This window comes from Periophthalmus magnuspinnatus, chromosome 12 (assembly GCF_009829125.3).
Source record: "Periophthalmus magnuspinnatus isolate fPerMag1 chromosome 12, fPerMag1.2.pri, whole genome shotgun sequence".
In the NCBI taxonomy this organism is placed as follows: domain Eukaryota; kingdom Metazoa; phylum Chordata; class Actinopteri; order Gobiiformes; family Gobiidae; genus Periophthalmus; species Periophthalmus magnuspinnatus.
The window spans coordinates 3,320,949-3,340,689 of NC_047137.1; the positions used below are offsets into that span (position 1 = coordinate 3,320,949).

Consider the following 19,741-nt stretch of genomic DNA (forward strand, 5'->3'; position numbering starts at 1 on the left):
ATATTTAAATTCCTGTATACTTTAAAGAGATGTTTGTTTGTTTTTTTATCCAGTAAAGCTCTGCATATTCGTGTATATTAATGCTGGAATTTTAAGTGATTACATAAAATTTACCTTGTCCACTTATTTTTATAGTATCCACAGCGTGGTGCTGGTCTCTGAAACAATGCCATCCACTCAAAACAAACACGAAGAAGACGTCAACAATCAAAATCCCGGAAGTGTATCCCATGGATTTATTTCTAACACTTATGAGAACGTTATTAAACTTTTAACACTTTCTGACACTTCGCATTGGTCACAGGTAGTCTTTGTAATTCTGGGTAAGTGGCCAAAGTGGCTTACTTTATATACTTTGTAATTTCTTTAATGATTTTCAACTTTTGTCTGTCGCTAAACTACACCATGCTCTACACCCAAATCATATGGCTGGGCACAAACCCGGTCTATATGCATCTGGACACATTTCTAACGATAGTCACACAGCAGGAAACCTTAGCCTATTACTTGGCACTAAGTTTTGAAAGAAATTTAGAGTCAGAGCACAATTGAGACTTTGCCAGCAGCAGCCAAATGCAATGATAAAAACTTGATCCCCTTTAAAAGTTTATGGCCACAGCATGTACAATATAATCCACATGCCAACAGCAAGTTTTTTCTGCCCAACAAAAGCAACACTGCCCAATTGTCCAAATAAAACAAAGGTACCACACAACAGAATTAGACTTGACAAATCAGTTATTACAAATCAGTTATTGGGCATGGGCTGGGCATGCATGGACACGCAGAAGTATGTGGACTGGAATAGCGGATTGTTAGCATCCCTGTTGTTTTTATTTAATGTTGACAGGTTTAACAATTGCGGAGTAATGTACCTTTTGAAGTTTACAGACCAGTGAACAGAGCCACATGAGTAGACCAGGGAGAGAGAAGGCTGCTCCGGAAGACAGCAACAGTAAAAGGGCCACTTAAAAAATAAAATAAAAATTCGGGCGCTACTAGAATAAAGTCGTGATTTTACGAGATTTAAGTCATAATTTTATGACAATAAAGTAATATTTTTGTACAATAAAGTCATAATTTTATAAGAATAAAGTTGTAGCTAAAAAGGTCAACATTTAATGATTTACGCCTCGACCCCAAATCAAAATGAATGCGGACTGCAAAAGACTGCTGCCTGGATGAGTTAAAAGCTTACAAAAATACCCATTAATGATCAAACTTTCAAATACTGACATTTTACACGTCCCATAAGTTTGAAAATTATTCCACACATCTGCACCACAGTTGAGCTGCCACCTCTCCACTCATATCTCACTTATTCAATCACAAACTGTTGAATGAAGGAGGCAACATTTCCTTCCAGTGGAGTGACTGGAAACAGCCTGCAGAGCGTGGCGCTCACTGCTTCACTGATGTTACTGTGTTCTTTATTCATCACAGTTCACACGGTAGAACTGGCAAGATAATTATACAACATGACACATGTATATATGTTACAGATATACACAAAATTAATCATTTACAAGACCAGAACGGTGATAATGTTTCATTTGCAGGAATATTGTAAATATTTAGTTTAATCGCAAGTCTAGTTTAAGGGCGTGAAACTACGTCCTGCTGGTGCAAAGTCCAACGCGATAGTGCTATTTAGGGCATGTAAGAAATAAAAGAAAGTTTTCAGTTCACAGATTTATTCGCTAGCAGGCCAAAGTGGTATATTTCTTATGCGTTTATATGTAAAGGAAAATTAAACATGAGATGAGTAAAAGAAAACGAGCCAAGCAAATGCTCTGTAGGTATTTCAAAACGCAACAGCACCATCTACTGGCCAAAAAAAAGTGAGCTGCAACAGGTATAATCAACACAGGCTGTGCTCCGAGCCGCAAACAGGTGGATGAGTGTCGGCGTGATCTTTACCCGTACTCCGCTCCGCTCAGCTTCGTTTCTCTACTATTCTAAACATTAGTACTTTGCACACAATCACCGTTCAAAGAACGCGCTGTCCTATTTCTGTCTCCAAATGGTTACAGTTTAGCCTAGTACACAGCTGAAGCTGGATTCAGTCCCTGATCGTGACTTTTGCGCAATCGACACAGCATACTATCCTCGCTATTCCCCAGTACAGGGTCTGGAGCACTGTGTACACCCATCCATGGATATTCCAGGTACACTGTAAAAGCCAAAAGTAAAATTTGTCAACTGGACAAAAAGTTGTAGAACTGAAGACGTTTCGCTGGTCATCCAAGCCGCTTCTTCAGTTCTGATACACTGGTACACTGTGTAGACATGAGCTGCCACTGCCTGAGTGCACAGCTCCACAAGACTACAAACAAGTGTAAACATGTAGAAAGCTCAAAATTAAGGGAAAAGATTTGGTGAAATTCGTGCAGCTGTCGGAGTCCTGCCCAGGAACACTCAGCTTCTTGCAGACGCGCATGGGGGTCATTACTTGGGAAATGGGTAAACAGTTGGTAATGTTTAAAAAGGCCAGCAATATAAAGTTCTTCTATCGGACGTAGATTTCAGTTTAATCTAATAACTCAAATAAGGGCCATTCTCTTGTGCTCTGGTCGTGGTGGCGAATTGCTCTTGCCCCTTAATCTGGATCAAATTACATCTTTACCTTGACTACGACTTTATTCTTGTAAAATTACAACTTTATTCTCATGAAATTGTGAATTTATTCTCGTAAAATTACGACCTCTTCTCGTAGCGCCCATATACACACACGTGTGTATATATATATATATATATATATATATATATATATATATATATATATATATATATATATATATATATATAATCTGCTATTGACTTTAGTCAATAATACTAAATGTGTTATTATAGTTGGCCCTGTTTACTCCTTCTTGCAGATGTGTACAAGCTAGAAACCCATAATGTATCTGCACACTCTTTCTCTGAGAACTTTCCTCTTTCTGGGACTATGGCAATCTGGTAGAAGGAGCTTTGCAACTGCCCCATATCTTGGAGATCAGCCCAAGAAAATTGGTATGTATGTATGTATTGGTATGTCAGTGTCACTGTTACTTGTTACTAAGTGTTATATATATGTATATATATATATATATATATATATATATATATATATATATATATATATTTAAAATGTATTTTCTTTGTGAAAGCTGTTGTTGGAGCAGGAATCGGTGGTACAGCTACAGCATATTATCTGAGACAGGAGTTTGGTCCAGGGGTCAAGATTGATGTTTTTGAGTCTGGTGCGGTTGGTGGGCGTCTAGAAACGGTTAAGGTTGGTGATTACGAATATGAAGTGGGCGGATCCATTATACATCCTCTCAACCTCCATATGAAACACTTTGTGGACAGATTAGGTACATTTCATACATTCTCAATGTATTCTGTCTGAGCATATATGTTGTCACCTTGAAACCTGTATTAACTTATTCCAGGCATTTCTCCAAGGAAAGACGTTGCATCCAAAATGGCTATTTTTAATGGAAAGGAACTAATCTTTGAGGAGAGTGACTGGTTCATCATAAATTTTCTGCGCTTTCTATGGAGATATGGATTCAACCTTATACGAATGCAGATGTGGGTGGAAAGTATTTTGGATAAATTTATGCGGTGAGTTATCCTTAGTATTCTCATTATAGTAGTATTCAAGTGTGAATAGCACCTTAGGGGTATATTGAAACATTTGCAATATATATAATATCAAAGAGAATTGCAGTGTAATTTTTTGACAGTATACAGTATATTCACTCTTTGAGCAGTATTTGAAGTATTTGAAGCTCAACCAAGATATCTGCACATTTTAGATGATTTACAAAAACATAATCTGATTTATACTTTTTGTCACTTGTTCACTTATTCACTTATCAGAATTGTAAACAAGTATTGAGATGATAAAGATTTATATGAACAATGGGAGATTAATCAATGTCCTTAGTCAACCAACAATTTCTTAAATTGATTATAGCCTTCATCTGATTTTTTTTCTTTTCTTTTCATTTTTTTTTTTATTTTTATTTTTTTTATTGCCCACATTAATTTACAGACTTTGTAATATTCTTATATCTACAGGATCTATCAGTACCAGCAATATGGGTACTCCTTCTCTAGTGTGGAGAAACTCTTGCATGCCATGGGTGGTGATGGATTTCTGACTCTTATGAACCAAACACTGGAGGAAACGATGATTGGTGAAGGATTTTCACAAGTTTTCATCAATGACCTAGTTGAACCCATCACTCGAGTAAATTACGGTCAAAGTGTACGCATCAATGGGTTTGTAGGTATGTTTAACATGTGATGACGAATAAGCTTTAATGTATCATACTATAACCTTAAACCTTTTTTGTCATTTGAATAGGAGCAGTGTCTTTAGCTGGTGCAGATTCAGGCCTTTGGGCTGTAGATGGCGGCAATAAAAGAGTTTGCTCAGGATTGTTGTATAACAGCAAAAGTGACCTGATCCCAGCCAAAGTAACCTCAATAGCAGTAAAAGTTCGACCATCTAAGTCAGGTACAATAGACCTATTTGTGTTGAAGTTGTCCGTATAGATGATCTATCCCAAAGAGTGCTATAGGTCAAATTTCCTAAAATATGTCTAATTGAAAACTTGTCATTTCAAATACTCTTGGAGGAAAATTTTTACATTATACAATTTAAGTTAAGATGACATTTAAGTGCATGTTTTTCTTTTTCTAAATAAAAATGAATGTAAATGTAATAATTTAAAGCTTCTTCTGGCCTTGTTTTTGCTTGAAAGGGGCTGCAGCCAGCTTCTATGAGGTCAACTATATTGGGGAAGATGGTGCTGCTCATTCTTTGTATGACATTGTAATAATTGCTACTCCACTTCACTCGGGTAAATCGGACATCACCTTTTCTGGTTTCTCCCCACCCATCCCCTCGCACTACCCTGGGCAATTCCATCAGACTGTTGCAACACTGGTTGATGGCCTTCTGAATGTGTCTTTTCTGGGGACCACAGCAGCCGCCTCAGATTTTATGGTTTCTGATGTCCGCACCACAGCTTCAGAGGGCTCCATCATCAACAGTCTGAGCTCACTGGACCCTGTGCACATTCCTCCTGGGTACAAACCAACACCTGCAAGCCACAAGAAAGTCTGGAAGGTCTTCTCCTCAGACCCACTGACACAGGAGCAGCTGAAGAATATGTTCCTTTCATGGAATTCTGTGTCTGAAACACGCTGGTTGGCCTATCCAGCTTACTCTCCACCACAACGAAAAACCCCACCATTCATTCTACACAGCCGTCTGTACTATCTAAATGCCGTGGAGTGGGCTGCCAGTGCGATGGAGATGAGTGCCATTTCAGCAAGAAACTTGGCTTTATTGGCTCACCATCGCTGGAATGAACAGGATGGCAAAATTGACCAGGAAGATTTACACACAAGGCTCCGAGGAGAACTCTGAGAAAAAAAGTCAAAGTCAAAAATACTGCACTGAAATGGTCAGGGCTAAGCTCTTCAGGTATCTGTGTGGATGTGTTTTTTAATTTCAAGCAAATTCTGTGTAATAATTTTAATTATACAGTTTAGGTAGAGTAAACAGCTAAAGTTTGTTCAGTGACATTTTGGGTGTATGGTGGTCATTTAGATCACTTTGTCTGGGAATGTCACATGGGTATTCATTTATTGATTCATATACTTCTGTATATTTACATTAAGCAACAGGATTGCCTATTGCCTATTTTAGTAAATCCAGTTGTAAAGGCCACAACACTGTGAGCTACACACTGCAGGGCAGAGCACTAAATATTGCTCCATTGGTGTAGAAATATTTAATTTTTGAATGTCTTAATTGTTTGCATTAATGGATTTCACTCGAGGGAAAAAAAAAGAAACTCATACACAGTTGCTGACCTTCATTTAATATGTCGAGGCACAGTTAACTAACTACTACAACTAAGTTGGGTTGTAACATTATTTCCTCTATGTCATTGATAGGATTATCAAATTCTGCTTCATGTGGCCATATCCAATTTCTTATATAATTGTTGTGTGTTAACTGCTGAGAAATGCTTAGTTTTGCAACTTGTCTGAATATTCAGCAATAATATTCTTAATATTTGCACTTTTAATAAATTAACCTGTTGCAAAAACAAAAATTAAGCCGTGAGCTCATTTAAATCCAAATGGTTACAATAAATGTGATATAAATGGGCATGGTCTTTTCTTTCTTTTGTAAAAGATTACAAATATACTTGCATTAGATCACTTTGCACCAAAAAGAGACAGAGACACATCCTAAATGCAGGCCCATGTGACTGACTATCCAACAATGGGTACTATTTTGTGGCTGAATAAGGATTGTTCTGTGCTGTGCCACTCGCCCAGATGTCTCTCAGGTAGGAGGGAGGGGGACACTGGTACCATTGCTGCCTTTCCAGACATGTGATGCGGCTGAAAATATAAGAGGCTGCTCACTCACCAAAACAAACAAACCAGTCTTCAAGTCCAAGAACCAAGATGAGAGCCCTGGTAGTTGTAGTGGTCCTTTCTGTGGCAGCATTTCACAGTGGTAAGAGCAATCAAATGTTATTAGTGTTTATTTATAGAGACTGGAATCAGAGAAAGGATGCTGTGGAAGAAACTGATAATGATGGATTCTTTTGTCTGTGTTTTAGGCCTGGCTGCATTTCTAGCCATTTCAGAAAAAGAGGGGAAAGCTGTTGAGTATGGTAAGAATAATCTGTACTTCATTTAGTGCACACATAACTAGTGATTAAATCTATGTATTTTACAATGAAGTAGAACAATAAACTGACTAGCGGGGGCTTGTAAAATAATATTGCTGCCATTTTACAAATTAAATCTTTTTTATAACTCGAAGCTTGTATGCAGAGGTTGGAGACTGTTACTTCAAAATAATATTACTTGAAGTAGAGGCACAAAGTAATAGTCCAAGAAATTACTCAAGTAAGAGTTAAAAAAAATATTTGTGGGAAGTGGCCTGCTCCTCGATTAAGTGTAAACATAAGACTACCCCTCTGGACATAACATCTGGGAGCTGAAAATTCAAATACGAGGCTGAGGCGATCCAGGACGGTAAGACACAAGGTGGCAGTAATGTCCTATTTGGACTTGTGTGTTGTCTTGTACAGAAATTGAATCCAAGTCACCAGAGGAGATAGAAGGTCAGTGTCTGCTCTAACTCTAAAAAATCCTAGTCCTTCTTTCCAAGCTCTGGCAAATGACGTGAGGTACTGTAATAAAATCTGACTAATGAAAAAAAAATGAGCCCCAGGACAAAATTACCTTAGCTCCAAAAGTTGCTTTATGCAAATATATGGAAGCCTGTAGAAGCTGCTGGTGTCTGACTAGATACTTTGATGCATTTTGGTGTAGTTTACATAAATATGAAGTACAAGCTGATGTGGTGACTCATGGCCTGTTATTGTTTTCCTAGAACGCAGTGCTGGAAAATCAAAACATGAAAGCGCAAAATCTGGTATTTTAAGGGGTAGGCCACAAAAATGAGAAACTATATTATATCTAAAGCGACGGTGCAGTGCAAAAACACAAATATTCTAATAATTTAATTTTAACATTGGGCTTTTGTTGCTTGTAGACTTAATTTTTGTTTTGTCCTTTTTGCAGATAGCCTTACTGAGCTCCAGAAAATAGATAGGTCTACATTACTCCAGCTGAACACTAGATGTTTAGTCTTTATCTCTTAAGAGAAATTTAATACAGTTTATGAAATAAAAGAAACATGCGCTTTGTTCAAAAGACTTTGTCATAATGATTAATACAGACCTAAACTATTTTTCAGAATTACAAATGTTATTTTTTAATTGCATAGTTCTCTGATGATGTAAAATATTGAGGGATGATAGCAACACCACTGTCTGATGACGTTATAAAACTTCCCATGGTGTCTGTGACTAATAATATAAAATACTATCACCAGTCGGACAAACATATAACATATAATGGCTCTCATATGCTAAGGAACCAGTTACAGTAAAGTGCAGCTCTACCGTCACAGTCCTCATCTGCTCTATTTAGATCAGAGTCTGAAGCTGCACAAAAGGAAGAGGCAGAACAAAAGGACAGTATGTACCTTTTGAAGCTGTTCGAGTGCTTAAACAACACTGACAGTTTCATAGTGCACTTGTAATACTTGGGTGAAGTTTTAAAGGTGTTTATACAGTGGCCTTCATATCCAGTGACCAGTACCAGGCCCTATAACTGCAAAGGTGCTGTAACTATGATGACCATTATAAAGATGGACTGCTCACCATTTTCTATATTTCTCCCAAGTCCCACAAAGCAGTTTATGGAGTTTGTAATTTCAGTAGAGCATAACTATCACTTAAAGAGGCTATGCAGATGACGTCACAACCTTTGGAGCTTTATTAGTGAGTAAAACACATCTAAAATGTCTAATAACACATTTAAACGTCTACAACTCTGCTAAAGCTTGTACCTGACATTTAAAATAAGAAAATCAAGTAAGCATTAGTAGAAATTAGACAGTTGAACTGAATCTTTCACTCCATAAATAAAATGTTTCTGAGTCTATGTGTTAAGGTAATCATTATTCTGAGGCGAAAACAATAGCTCCATGGACAAAAATTAGGCAGAAAAAAGGGTTAAACTAGCTCTAGAGTAGAACTACAATCAAAGCAGATCTAAACCAGGACCAAAACTGTCAAAGGGGTGTTTTGTTTGCATACATTTGGCAAATAGTGAACTGTTTAACATCACTTTAATACAATTGTTTAACTCTTTATTTTCTGTAATGTTTTTGTTCATTTGCTTTAGAGCCAATGCGGTTTGAAGCAGCACAAAAAGAAGATGTAATTATTGTCAATGGTATGTTTTGATAAGTTTAAGTCTCCTGTCAAATAGTAACTTATAGGAGGCATTTGTCATCTTTTCATTTGAAGTGACAGTGGACGACAGTGAAGATGATCGCTACTTGGGTAAGTTTTCTATATTATTTACGTTTAAACCAATCCAGTCTTGCCTGCCAAGTTATAAAGACATTTCTCGTGGTCTTTTTTAGAGGCCGTTAAACATGGCTGTTGTAAGTTTCCAGTGACATGTGGGCTCGGGTTTAATGTGGCGCTAACTGTCGTGTTTGTGTAAAATGTAACAGTAGAGGAGCACCAGGGACCGGCTGATGTCGACACAGGTGTGTAACATACAGCATGTGATCTGTTAAGCTCAAACTGTTCGTTACATAACTCCTGAAATCCTGAAATCCTCCTCCCACTGCAGGGGGAGATGAGAACTACGAGGCTGAGGCGATCCAGGACGGTAAGACACAAGTGTTGCTGTTTAACGGGTCGACACAAGGTGGCAGTAATGTCCTATTTGGAGTTGTTGTTGTCTTATACAGAAGTTGAATCCAAGTCATCAGAGGAGATAGAAGGTCAGTGTCTGTTCTAACTTTAAAAATCCTAGTCCTTCTTTCCCAGCTTTGGCAAACGACGTGAGGCATTGTACTAAAATCTGACTAATGAAAAAAGTAAAAAATTAAATGAGCCCCGGGACAAAATTACCTTGGCTCCAAAAGTTGCTTTATGCAAATATATGGAAGCCTGTAGAATCTGCTGGTGTCTGACTAGATACTTTGATGCATTTTGGTGTAGTTTACATAAATATGAAGTATAAGCTGATGTGATGACAAAGGTTTTCTGTAAAGTTTACACTCATGGCCTGTTATTGTTTTCCTAGAACGCAGTACTGCAGTGACAGAGTCTGCAAGTAGTTCAGGTAGGATCCACAAATGTAATCAAATACATTGTTGAATTCTTTTCGCTACGTATCTATTTGAAGTTTTTTGTTGTTTTTTTTATTACAGAAGAGTTGACTCAAGATTCATCCAAGGAGCAAGGTAACGGCTTGGACTGGTTTACACAGGATGTCAGAATAAGGTTGAATTGGCTCACTATGTGTGTACAATCTTTGAATCCAGACAGTAGTGGTCTGGGTTGGGGACATTTTTGTGGCCCACTCAAACACGGTACCTGCCCAGGCGAGATGTGGTGGGAAACTATTTTGAGAGGTGCAATGAAAGTCAAATTGCTGGTTTTGCAATGGTCTGGATTGAGACAAACAAAACCAATCACAGCCAGTCTGTGTTAGATAAGCTATAACCGATAACCAGAAGAGAGGAAACTATGAATCTGACTTTATATAGCTATTGCAAATTTACTAAGGCATGTATTTTAGTCTAAGCAGGTTTATTTTTCTGTGTTGTTCAAAGCCACAGTCATAACAGTTGCTGCCCAAATTGGACTGAAAATATGTTTTAAACAATCCAGTGTTTGACCTAAAAAAAAATATGGTACGCTTGTTTATGCACACCACAGAGAATGGGTTCAAATACAGATCTAGGACAAAAATCCAGGCCACTCTGAAACATGTGTCCCCAGGTGCTTATTGAGCTTGATTAATACTGTATCATCTGCTATTGGTTATTTTCGGAAAAAGGATGCACTGCCCTGTCCCCAAGGGAGCCCTGATCAATTTATTGAATATAATTACAAAAGGTCATGTACCAAGAACTCATATCCAGTATGTAAGCAGCATACTGATTTTTCTCCCAGGTTTAGTGTTTGAATTCACAAAAGGGATTGCTTCTGTAGTAAAAGTGAATCTAATGATATGGTGCTGCCATTCATTACCTGCATACTGTGACTCACATGAGTGGGCTATAAACCAGATGTGATTCATAGATTATAGTAATCCTGAAAGTAAAATACAGAATTAGACTATTTGTCATACAAAGCTAGCATAAAGGAATCCTGTTTTTTTTGCATCATAGATGAACAGGAGTGAAAGAACGCCCTCCCGCCCACTGCACTGGGCCTTACTGAGCTCATCGTCAATAAAGAGGAACTATTCCACCTATTTATACCATGTGGTCTCTTTTGTTTTTGTCTGTGGTATAACAAAGCCTACGTTACATCAACCACTCCCACTGGAAAAAACAAGGATGGTTCAACTCATTTTGACTTCTGTTGGAACAAACAACTTGATTTAAGGTCAACATTTGCCTGAGTCTATAAATATTATATTTAGTTAGCTGTCACAACTGCCCATTATTCATACTTTGAGTTAGTAATGAAAGCACAAGCAAGAACTTGTCCTAAACAGGTTAAGTTTGACCAAGACTTTTCTCTTTAAATTTAAGGTTTTTGGCCAACTGAAACCTAGTTTTAAAAGCTGTGCCTTTTGTTTATTAATACAATAGACATATGGATGTTTTACTTTTATTTATAGCTTTTTCCACCTTTTTTCCATCATACACTTTCTTTCCATGTCATGTTGATGTGCATAAAAAAAGAAAAAAGTGTCTTTGGTACCTAAGAGAAAATAAAACAATTAAGGCCTCTACAGCATCTATAGGTCAAAATGCATTTAGTACTGCTGCCAAATAAGTTTCTTAAATATATAGTTCAATCCAACCGCTTGGAACCCCTTCCAATGAAATTATTTTACACGCAGTGGTTTTCAAAAAGGTAAGCAAGAGCAACCAAAAACTGTTCAGTGCCGTCTTCTAGAAAAATGCCTATGCAGTACAAGCTGAAATGAACAAGGCTTGGGCAGGCCCAAAGCATTTAACCATCAATGATGCAATCAAGTTTTAGCAGGTTTTTTTGTTTTGTCTTTACATTTCTTCTGTCTCAGTAACTGAAGTTGTTTACAGCATTAGTACATCAGAAACAAAGATGATGTGGATAGATCACATACAGGGGTGGATACATCACATACTGACAGGTAAGGTCTTAGCTTTGCCAGTTTTTTAGGATTCAGTGCTTCAAACTGATATATTTATTGTTATGAGTTTTAACAGTTAAGGGCATCATTTTACACACACAAGCCTAAAAATACTGCTTGACAATTACAGTACTGTCAGTATGTTAACAAGAGTGACTTCTCTGGCAAAAGACTAACACTGAATGTTTTTCAAAGTTGGAAAAAAAAGACAACACATTTTAAACAAAGCACATGTGTATATACACAAAAGTTTCAAAGTAAAAACTGCAAATGAAAATGAGATGTGAGATATGGAAATGTTTAGGGGAAAATGACCTCAATCCTCCCTGTAGATAAACGTTCCAAACAAAAGCAGTGGATTTAGATTAGGTCAAAAATGGAGTAGCCAAAAACTATGGGCTAATGCATGTAATTTTTCTTGACTCTTTAGTTATTGACTAAAAGGTAAGCGATACATTGTGGCCTCCTGACTTGGCTCGAACACTGGTACTCATTGGAGCAGTCTCCAATGTCTCTGTTGCGGTTTGTTGGATCTTCAAAAGATATTCTGTTCTGCATACGTTAGTGATTTGCACTAAATTATCTGGTATAGATCGTCAAGTCTAAGTCAGAATGGGGCTATAGATGAACATTGCCATGATGGCAGCACTAATGAAGCCAGAAATGGGCACCGTGACAAACCACGCCATGAAGATGTTCCTGAACAAGCGCCAATCCACAGCTTTTCGTGAGCGGAGCCATCCAACAGCGACCACAGAACCCACCTGAAACAGTCAAGTTTTCTCATTAGATTAGGAAGCAGCAGGTGAGCACTTGCATAGGAGAACAGTAGCTCGATAAAACCAATAACTGATTATCATTTACTGAATTATTCTGCACTGACTCGAACTTTTGACCACCTCAGTGTTAAGAGTATAATATTGTTTAAAAAGGCAAAATGCTTTCTGTTCTCACTTTAGGGAAATGACAAATGAAAAGGGCCAAGTTTCAAATGTACAGACTCACTATGGCCATACCAGTGAACTTACCTTGCAGTGTGTTGTGGAAACAGGCAAACCAATATTTGATGCAATCACAACAGTCAGAGCTGAAGCCAATTCGATGCTGAAACCACTGCAAAGAAAACATTATTCAAAATGAAGTCTTAATGCTTAAGTGAAAGCTTAACAGGGGTATACCTTGAGGGAGTGATTGGGGTCAAGTCCTTCCCCATCGTCTGTATGACTCTGCGTCCCCAAACCCAAAGACCAGCACAGATGCCTACTCCACCATACAACAACAGCCAGATGGGGGTGGGGTTACTTGAACTCACACTGCTTGTTGTGTAGACCAGCCACAAAGCCACTAAGGGGCCAATAGCATTACTGCCAAATAAAAACACTTATTGAGAATAAAGAACTTTAAAATAGCACTTTAAGTATAGTTTTTCCCTCTCAAAGGGATGACTTTTCTTACCTCACATCATTACCACCATGAGCAAAGGAACCAAAGCAAGCAGTGAGGATTTGAAGAAACTGGAAAAGTACAGAGACTTCTGGCTTGTCTGCCTCTGGCCCATCATCGTCCAGAGAGCTCCGAGTGCTGTCCGCGTCCTCCTTTCCTACATCCAGCACCACCTCTCCCTCTCCAAGGCCCTCTGGGGTTGTGTGCTCAGCTACAGCATTGCAGTAACTGGTGTAACTATCCATACGAATGCGTTTCCTATCTTGACCAGCTGACCCTGCGCCCTTATCTCCGTTCTCACTAGCACGGAATTCCCCGTCCTTGTGCTTAAAGTCACCATGCATCCCAATAATGGCCATGGTGTAGGAGGTGTAGCTGTTGTTGCGTCTGATTGGTCTCTCACCACCTTCACCCATGCAGTCTCCAACTTTGGCCAAATGAAGTTTGTGGAGCAGGTCTTTGTAAAGGCCAGAGTCTTTGTGAACCGTGTGGTACTGTGTGTAGCCGTTGCTGGGGATCTGTCCTGGTCTGTTATTGAATTGCACTTGGTTGGTAGCATTTGTGGAACCATTACTGAATGTTTGTTGGTTGATCTGGTTGTTTGATTGGACCGGTTTTGGAACTAGAGAAATAGAACATTTTAATTATAATTTTACAAATAACTATTGCAACAATTACAAGGCAAGCGTAGCTGGTCATGACTGATAATGGAGACTTTCACAGTTGAGTAAAAAACAAAGTTATACACTTAATTGGTAATGAGATTTATCAAGTTGTTTGCCAACCCTATTAAACTGTCATCACACCTATTTGAAATGTTATTACAACTTTACTTACCATTGCTTTCATTGCTGTATTCAGTTTCATCGGACGCTCCAATATCAAATGCCACTCTGCGTTCTTTATTATTGTCAACATCATCAGAATCTCCAATGTCAAATGCAACCCTGTGCTCCTCAGAGGCAGCTGAGGGCTGACCTGCAGGATCTTGATTTGTAGCCGAGGAGGCAGGCGGTGACAACTCCTTGGAGGACTGCTTCAGTATTGGACAGTGGGCTTCTCTGAGCTCCTTTTTCTCCATCAGGGGACTCTCAGAAGGACTAGATGATTTGACATCTCCTGGTGGGGAAGGGATTGTGGTGACAAGTTAGATCATGTGAAAACACAAATATTGTTAAAAACAGTATATTATTATATTACGTTTAGCAGCAGAGAAGATAAGGTATTTTGACATAATTATACTAAACATATAAAGTATTCAAGGTTAAACTTTGTCAAAAATTGAAGTCATTAAAAAAAAAAAAAAAAAAAAAAATCTGCTTTTGTTATGAGACACAATAAGACTTCAGGCTCACATGACATTTGTTTATTGTTTTACAATAGTGAGTATCAATATTTACTGTTAAGAAAACCAGGCTGTTCTTGTTTCTAGTAATTATAGAGCTTAGCTGGAAAAGACATTCATGGGTTTACTGTAAACCACTCTCAAATCTCAATGATACAATAAGTTTTACAGCTAGAAGACCCTCGTCATGAGCATTTTATATATATATATATATATATATATATATATATTGTAACTGTGAGCCGGTTTACACTGCTGACTGCTCTGTAGTTCCCCATAACCCAGGATTATGACACAAGTTAAAAGCTTCAGTTATTTGTATCCGATTGCTCAAATCCATTTTACAGGTCAATTTGAGCCTTGGATGTGGAAGCTAGCCAGAGTGGTAATTTGCATGTATCAAGTCAATGTGATCGAATGTTGCTAAAGCATGTGACTTACTTTCAATCTTCTTCTTGAGGCAAGGGCATACAATAAACCACACAATAAGGGCAGTTAGCAATGAACAGCCCAAAGAGATGAGAAGAATGCCCCACCAAGGAACCTTGTCAAATCCAAGCACTGAAAACAAGATATAAAACAGGGAATTTAAAATAATAAAGTGCTAACCTTTATATTTGTATTGCATACATTCTGTCTATAGTTTGACATGAGAACAGCAGTCTTCACTATGGAAATACATGTATATATTTTTTGATTCAGAGAACAGAAAGTAGGCAGAAATACTAGAGTTCCTAAGAGTCCCAAAAAAGTCAGAATAAAGAAGGGAGGAGTTTTAGCAGAGGCATATTGTAGTAGCAATGGGGTCTAGTGTGTGCCAAGACTGCAGTAAGGTTGGTGCAGCAGATCTAGATGTAATGCAGCACGCTTCAAGAATATTTGCATTTCCCTGCGGAGGCAGTCATCTTTGTCACAAAGGCTGCAAGTCAGCAGTGCAATTGCAACAGAAAAACCCCCAGCACCAATCCCCTACAACACCTCTGATGCAATGACCTTCAACAAAAACACTGCCACCATTTTTCATCTCAAAAGATAGACAATGAACGGCCAAGGTTGAAAGTTAAGAGTCTTAGTGGAGGTGGTAATTTTTGCTTCAGGGAAGAGTCCATATTGCACTTTCCAGTTACACTGCAACATGAGACTGCAAAGCTCCCAACTCCTGTTTGTTTTGTTATGCAATGGAATCTCATTCCCTTCAGGGTGGGCAACAGGAAGGTGTTTCAAACAGTTGGGCCTATCAACGATATGTAAAACACAAATTACTAAGCAATAAACTAAGAGGCAATTTTGGGCTGATGCTCACATTTAAGAAGTATACAAGACAAACCACATTATGCTGCCCAATGAATGACTGGTAAGGCCACAGATTCCCACAATATTACAAGGTACTGTATACAAATACATTTTTAATGTATGAGTAACAGAGGATGTGACACCTTATAGCATGTGGTGAAGTGAAGTACTGGAATGTGCTGTGAAATGCCTAGTGTCCAATCGCATTACGGTGTAAGGGTTTACTAGACAAGAACATCAAGTACTTTAAGAGTACATGAGGCAGCAACAGGGTTGTTTCTTGGGAGTTGTGGTCTTCCCCTTAGCTGCTGAGGATTGTGTAATACAAGGGGTTGTACAGTCTGTCTGAAGGAATCATCTTGGAATCAGCTTAAAATCAACTGAGCTGGTCAGCAAGATGGCACCTCACCCATTTGTAAACTTGTGTACATTTTGAAAAAGTGAGAGAAATCACAGCTCAATGATTTCTGATTATGCAGGACTATGGTGAAATTTCACAAAATCTTCACCCTGATGATGACACAAGAGTGCACATACACATCAATGGTCATACTCTGGCCTGTAGCCACCATTTATAGGCCCAGGCCAGTTAAGATCTTGGAACTGTTAGGCCCTGTAGAGAGAAGAGAACAAAAGGAGCAAAAGTTGCTTGTTTAATATATGGATTGCGTAAAAGCCGCAAGTATACTATAATTACACTGTGCAGCAAATCTATGACAAACACCCTCTTTACTCGTCTTTTTCTTCTGCAAGCTCAGTGATGCCAAGAGAAAAAGTGAAATCATATTTCCATTTGCCTGATGTGCACCGTGCTAAACTCTCATTCCAGCTATGACCCAAATACAACCACAAGCCAGTCCTAAAAACATCTTTAAAAAAAAACAGGCACTGAAAATGGTAAACATCGTCTGGTGCAGTCTGTGGGTATATCCAGCTGTCTGAGGGAGCGGCTTATTCAGAGCTGTGGCTGTGGGCAGGCATGCAGAGCTAAGGGATGAACAATGATACTCACTCGGAGCTCCACTGAACATGATGGAGAACAGATTGATTCCCATCGTTATAGCATAGAAAACAGGCAAGGCCTTTAATCCATTTGGAACAGGATTTTTCTACAGAAAAAGAGACAAGATCATTAATATGTTTGAACAAGGCACCAATTGGTGTTGAGTCTTCAAATACAACTTACCTTTTGAAGTATGAACATGCGCACAAAGTAAAAAACTATTCCAGATGCAATACCAGAAAGAAGAGGGCTCAGGAACCAAGAAGCCACTGTAAATCAATTATTATTGCTGATAAAATTTCAATACAAATACAAGGTATAGAGCAGAAACCTAATGCAGTGCAATACAGGTCACCCCAGAAATTGTAGTACATTATACAGTTTTGATAAGGCATTGTAGACCTAAAGAGTAAACAGAATACTGCTTCTGCAATTACTTACCAATTCGTAGAAGTTCAAACCATTTGACACCCTGCTGGCCTCTGGCGACAAGTGAGAAGCCAATAGTAGCACCAACAATGCAGTGTGTTCCAGAAATGGGGAGCTTAAGGAAGGAAGCGGCTAGCTGCCAGACAGCAGAACCTGAACAAAGTTATGTTTGTATTAATATGCAGGTACTTGCATTTTAAATGTGTCCTGTTGTGTTATTTTGAAAAAGCTTGATCAGATTCATAAATTATCAATACTCACCAACCATGGCACTGACGGATCCAGCCATCAACACTTGTTCAGAGCCATTGTACATGCCCACGTCGATAATACCCTTGCGTATAGTTTCACTCACTTTGGCTCCGAGAAGTACTGAGCCCAAAGTTTCAAACACTGTAGCCAAAATGCATGCCTGCCGTAATGTAACCACTCCAGAGCCTACTGCTGTACCAAAAGAATTTGCTACATCATTGGCCCCAACAGAAAAAGCTAAGATAAAGGCAATGATAAAGCCAACAATCAGCAGCCACATGTAATCTGTCAGTGGTGTGTCTGTTACTACTCCAGCAGTGGCTGCTAGGATTATTGCAGTTGCAGTTGCAGTTGCAGTATCCATAATTATTTTCTTCACAATGTAAGGGTTAAATCACTAAGAGGTAAAGATAAATAATCCTAGGGCTACCTGTCCAACAGGCAATTTTTTCTTACAGTGCAAATTTCTAACAGATCTGGACTTACCCAGAAAATAATTAGGTATTGTATTGTAATAATATACGGCTAATGCTATCCTGTAATTATAATTATTCTGTTGTAATTTCTTTGGAGCCCAGTAGTCAGGCCGAATGAGGAGACTGCCATTGTGTAACTATTACTGCAGTGGGGCAGGAGTACATCCTGGAACAAAAGAAACAGAAACCCGTTAAAAGCGTTTCGTTTTTATATTATGCAACGCAAAGAAAATGCTTTAACAAAGAAATGTTAAAGCATCGGTGATGTATACAGTGAAGGGGCATACGTCACAATTCACAACCACAACACACGTAAACTCGAGACCGGAAGCAAGACGTCGTTCCTGAAAAATCTATCAGAGGAGCCATATTTGCTAGTTGTCGCACGAAGATACAGAGTTTAAGAAAAGATCTGTAATCTTTCGCCTTTTATACACACACACTGTATGGGGATTTGGCCATATCATAAACTAGACAAAGACAATATCAAGCTTTTTTCCCCCAAAGAAAACTGAATCGCACTGCACGTGTCGTCATTCATTCATACTGCGAGCACAGCGACTCACGCGGTTGTCAATGACGCACCTACCTTCTTGTTGTAAATACGACCTGTAATTTGTTTTATAGCAGTACATTACATGGGATTTATAGAGTTGACCTATATTTGAAAAGGAATACCCCTGGACTTGACTCAAGTTTCGGAGAATCACATGTATCAGAGATTAACGTTGTGGGGTCAGAGTGTCCGAGTCGACTAGCAGATGCTGGCGTGAGACCTACAAACACTACCAATAGTAAATACGCCAAACCAATCCGATAGAAGATGGACAGACCAGGCTATAATACTGTAAATAAAGCTAAGTCAGAAACGACACCATAACATACGTCAGCTGTGCACACATAAAAACAGTGTCTTTCTTGACTTTGTGCCGACTATAATAACGACTGAATTATATAGTTAATAATTACCACACAACGTTAACTTACACTAACGAGGTTTTATACTTACCAATCGTGATTGTAGCCGTTTCTGAAGAATGCTCTGAGGAGCTAACCTAAGCTAATTAGCGCGCGCACCAAATGTATAGAGGGCGGGCGCGGGACAGTCAATTGGTAATTCAAAAGTTCCTCCGATCACGGTATATTCTAGTTATTTAATAGCATGTCTATTTAAAATAACGTCTATTTTATCGTCGCTAGTTCGATTATTTTTCTCGGATACTCCAAAAAAATGAATGGATACTATCTGTCGAATGCGAGAAGGAAGTGCTGAAAAACCCGGCGCAGACCGGCTGAGTAGCGCACCGCCCGCAGTTTTATTGGATACACTCCAGAAGAAACTCCGCCTCTGACGCTCTGTCCAACGCCCAGCCCAAAGCCCAGCCCAACGCCCAGCTGTCATGAGGCGCTCCTGCCATGGATCTATTAAAATAACGGGCTCCACCGCTTCTCAAACACTTCACACTTTTCAAAGATTATAGAAGACCGGCCCCAAGTTTGAAATGAGGCGAGATCACTGTAAAGTAACACACACATACACAACACACTAGCATATTTGATCTTTCGCTAAAGACCCCGTTCTGTAAAAATCTTGGCTGGAGCACACTCAAATTACAAAGGGGTTTTTAAAACAAGCCGTGAAACCTTTCATAAAATTAATCAATGTTAGCCCTAAGATATCAGGTCATGACCATAGACTGTATGATACAATTATAGGCCTATACGAAATGAGAGAATTCCAAATAT

General features: G+C 38.7%; 2 protein-coding genes across 3 annotated transcripts; one reads left to right on the top strand and one right to left on the bottom strand.

Moving 5' to 3' along the window:
* Positions 1-165: 165 nt before the first annotated feature.
* On the top strand, positions 166-6,181 carry pcyox1 (prenylcysteine oxidase 1). Of its 2 annotated transcripts, none has more exons than XM_033976145.2 (7): positions 166-323; positions 2,880-3,015; positions 3,153-3,359; positions 3,438-3,612; positions 4,072-4,283; positions 4,361-4,513; positions 4,761-6,181. In XM_033976145.2, exons 2-7 carry the CDS (start codon positions 2,904-2,906, stop codon positions 5,429-5,431), a joined length of 1,530 nt encoding a protein of 509 aa, XP_033832036.1. In that variant the 5' UTR covers positions 166-323; positions 2,880-2,903; the 3' UTR covers positions 5,432-6,181. The 2 variants fall into 2 exon arrangements, with proteins under 2 accessions (XP_033832036.1, XP_055081709.1); XM_055225734.1 differs by lacking the exon at positions 166-323 and adding an exon at positions 1,865-2,168.
* Positions 6,182-10,201: 4,020 nt separating this feature from the next.
* On the bottom strand, positions 10,202-19,281 carry slc20a1b (solute carrier family 20 member 1b). The gene is made up of 11 exons (XM_033976135.2): positions 19,005-19,281; positions 17,529-18,161; positions 17,280-17,420; positions 17,022-17,107; positions 16,848-16,944; positions 14,984-15,103; positions 14,035-14,316; positions 13,210-13,819; positions 12,933-13,118; positions 12,783-12,867; positions 10,202-12,518 (listed from the first exon to the last, which is right to left on the bottom strand). Exons 2-11 carry the CDS (start codon positions 17,881-17,883, stop codon positions 12,357-12,359), a joined length of 2,124 nt encoding a protein of 707 aa, XP_033832026.2. The 5' UTR covers positions 17,884-18,161; positions 19,005-19,281; the 3' UTR covers positions 10,202-12,356.
* Between the last annotated feature and the right edge of the window lie 460 nt (positions 19,282-19,741).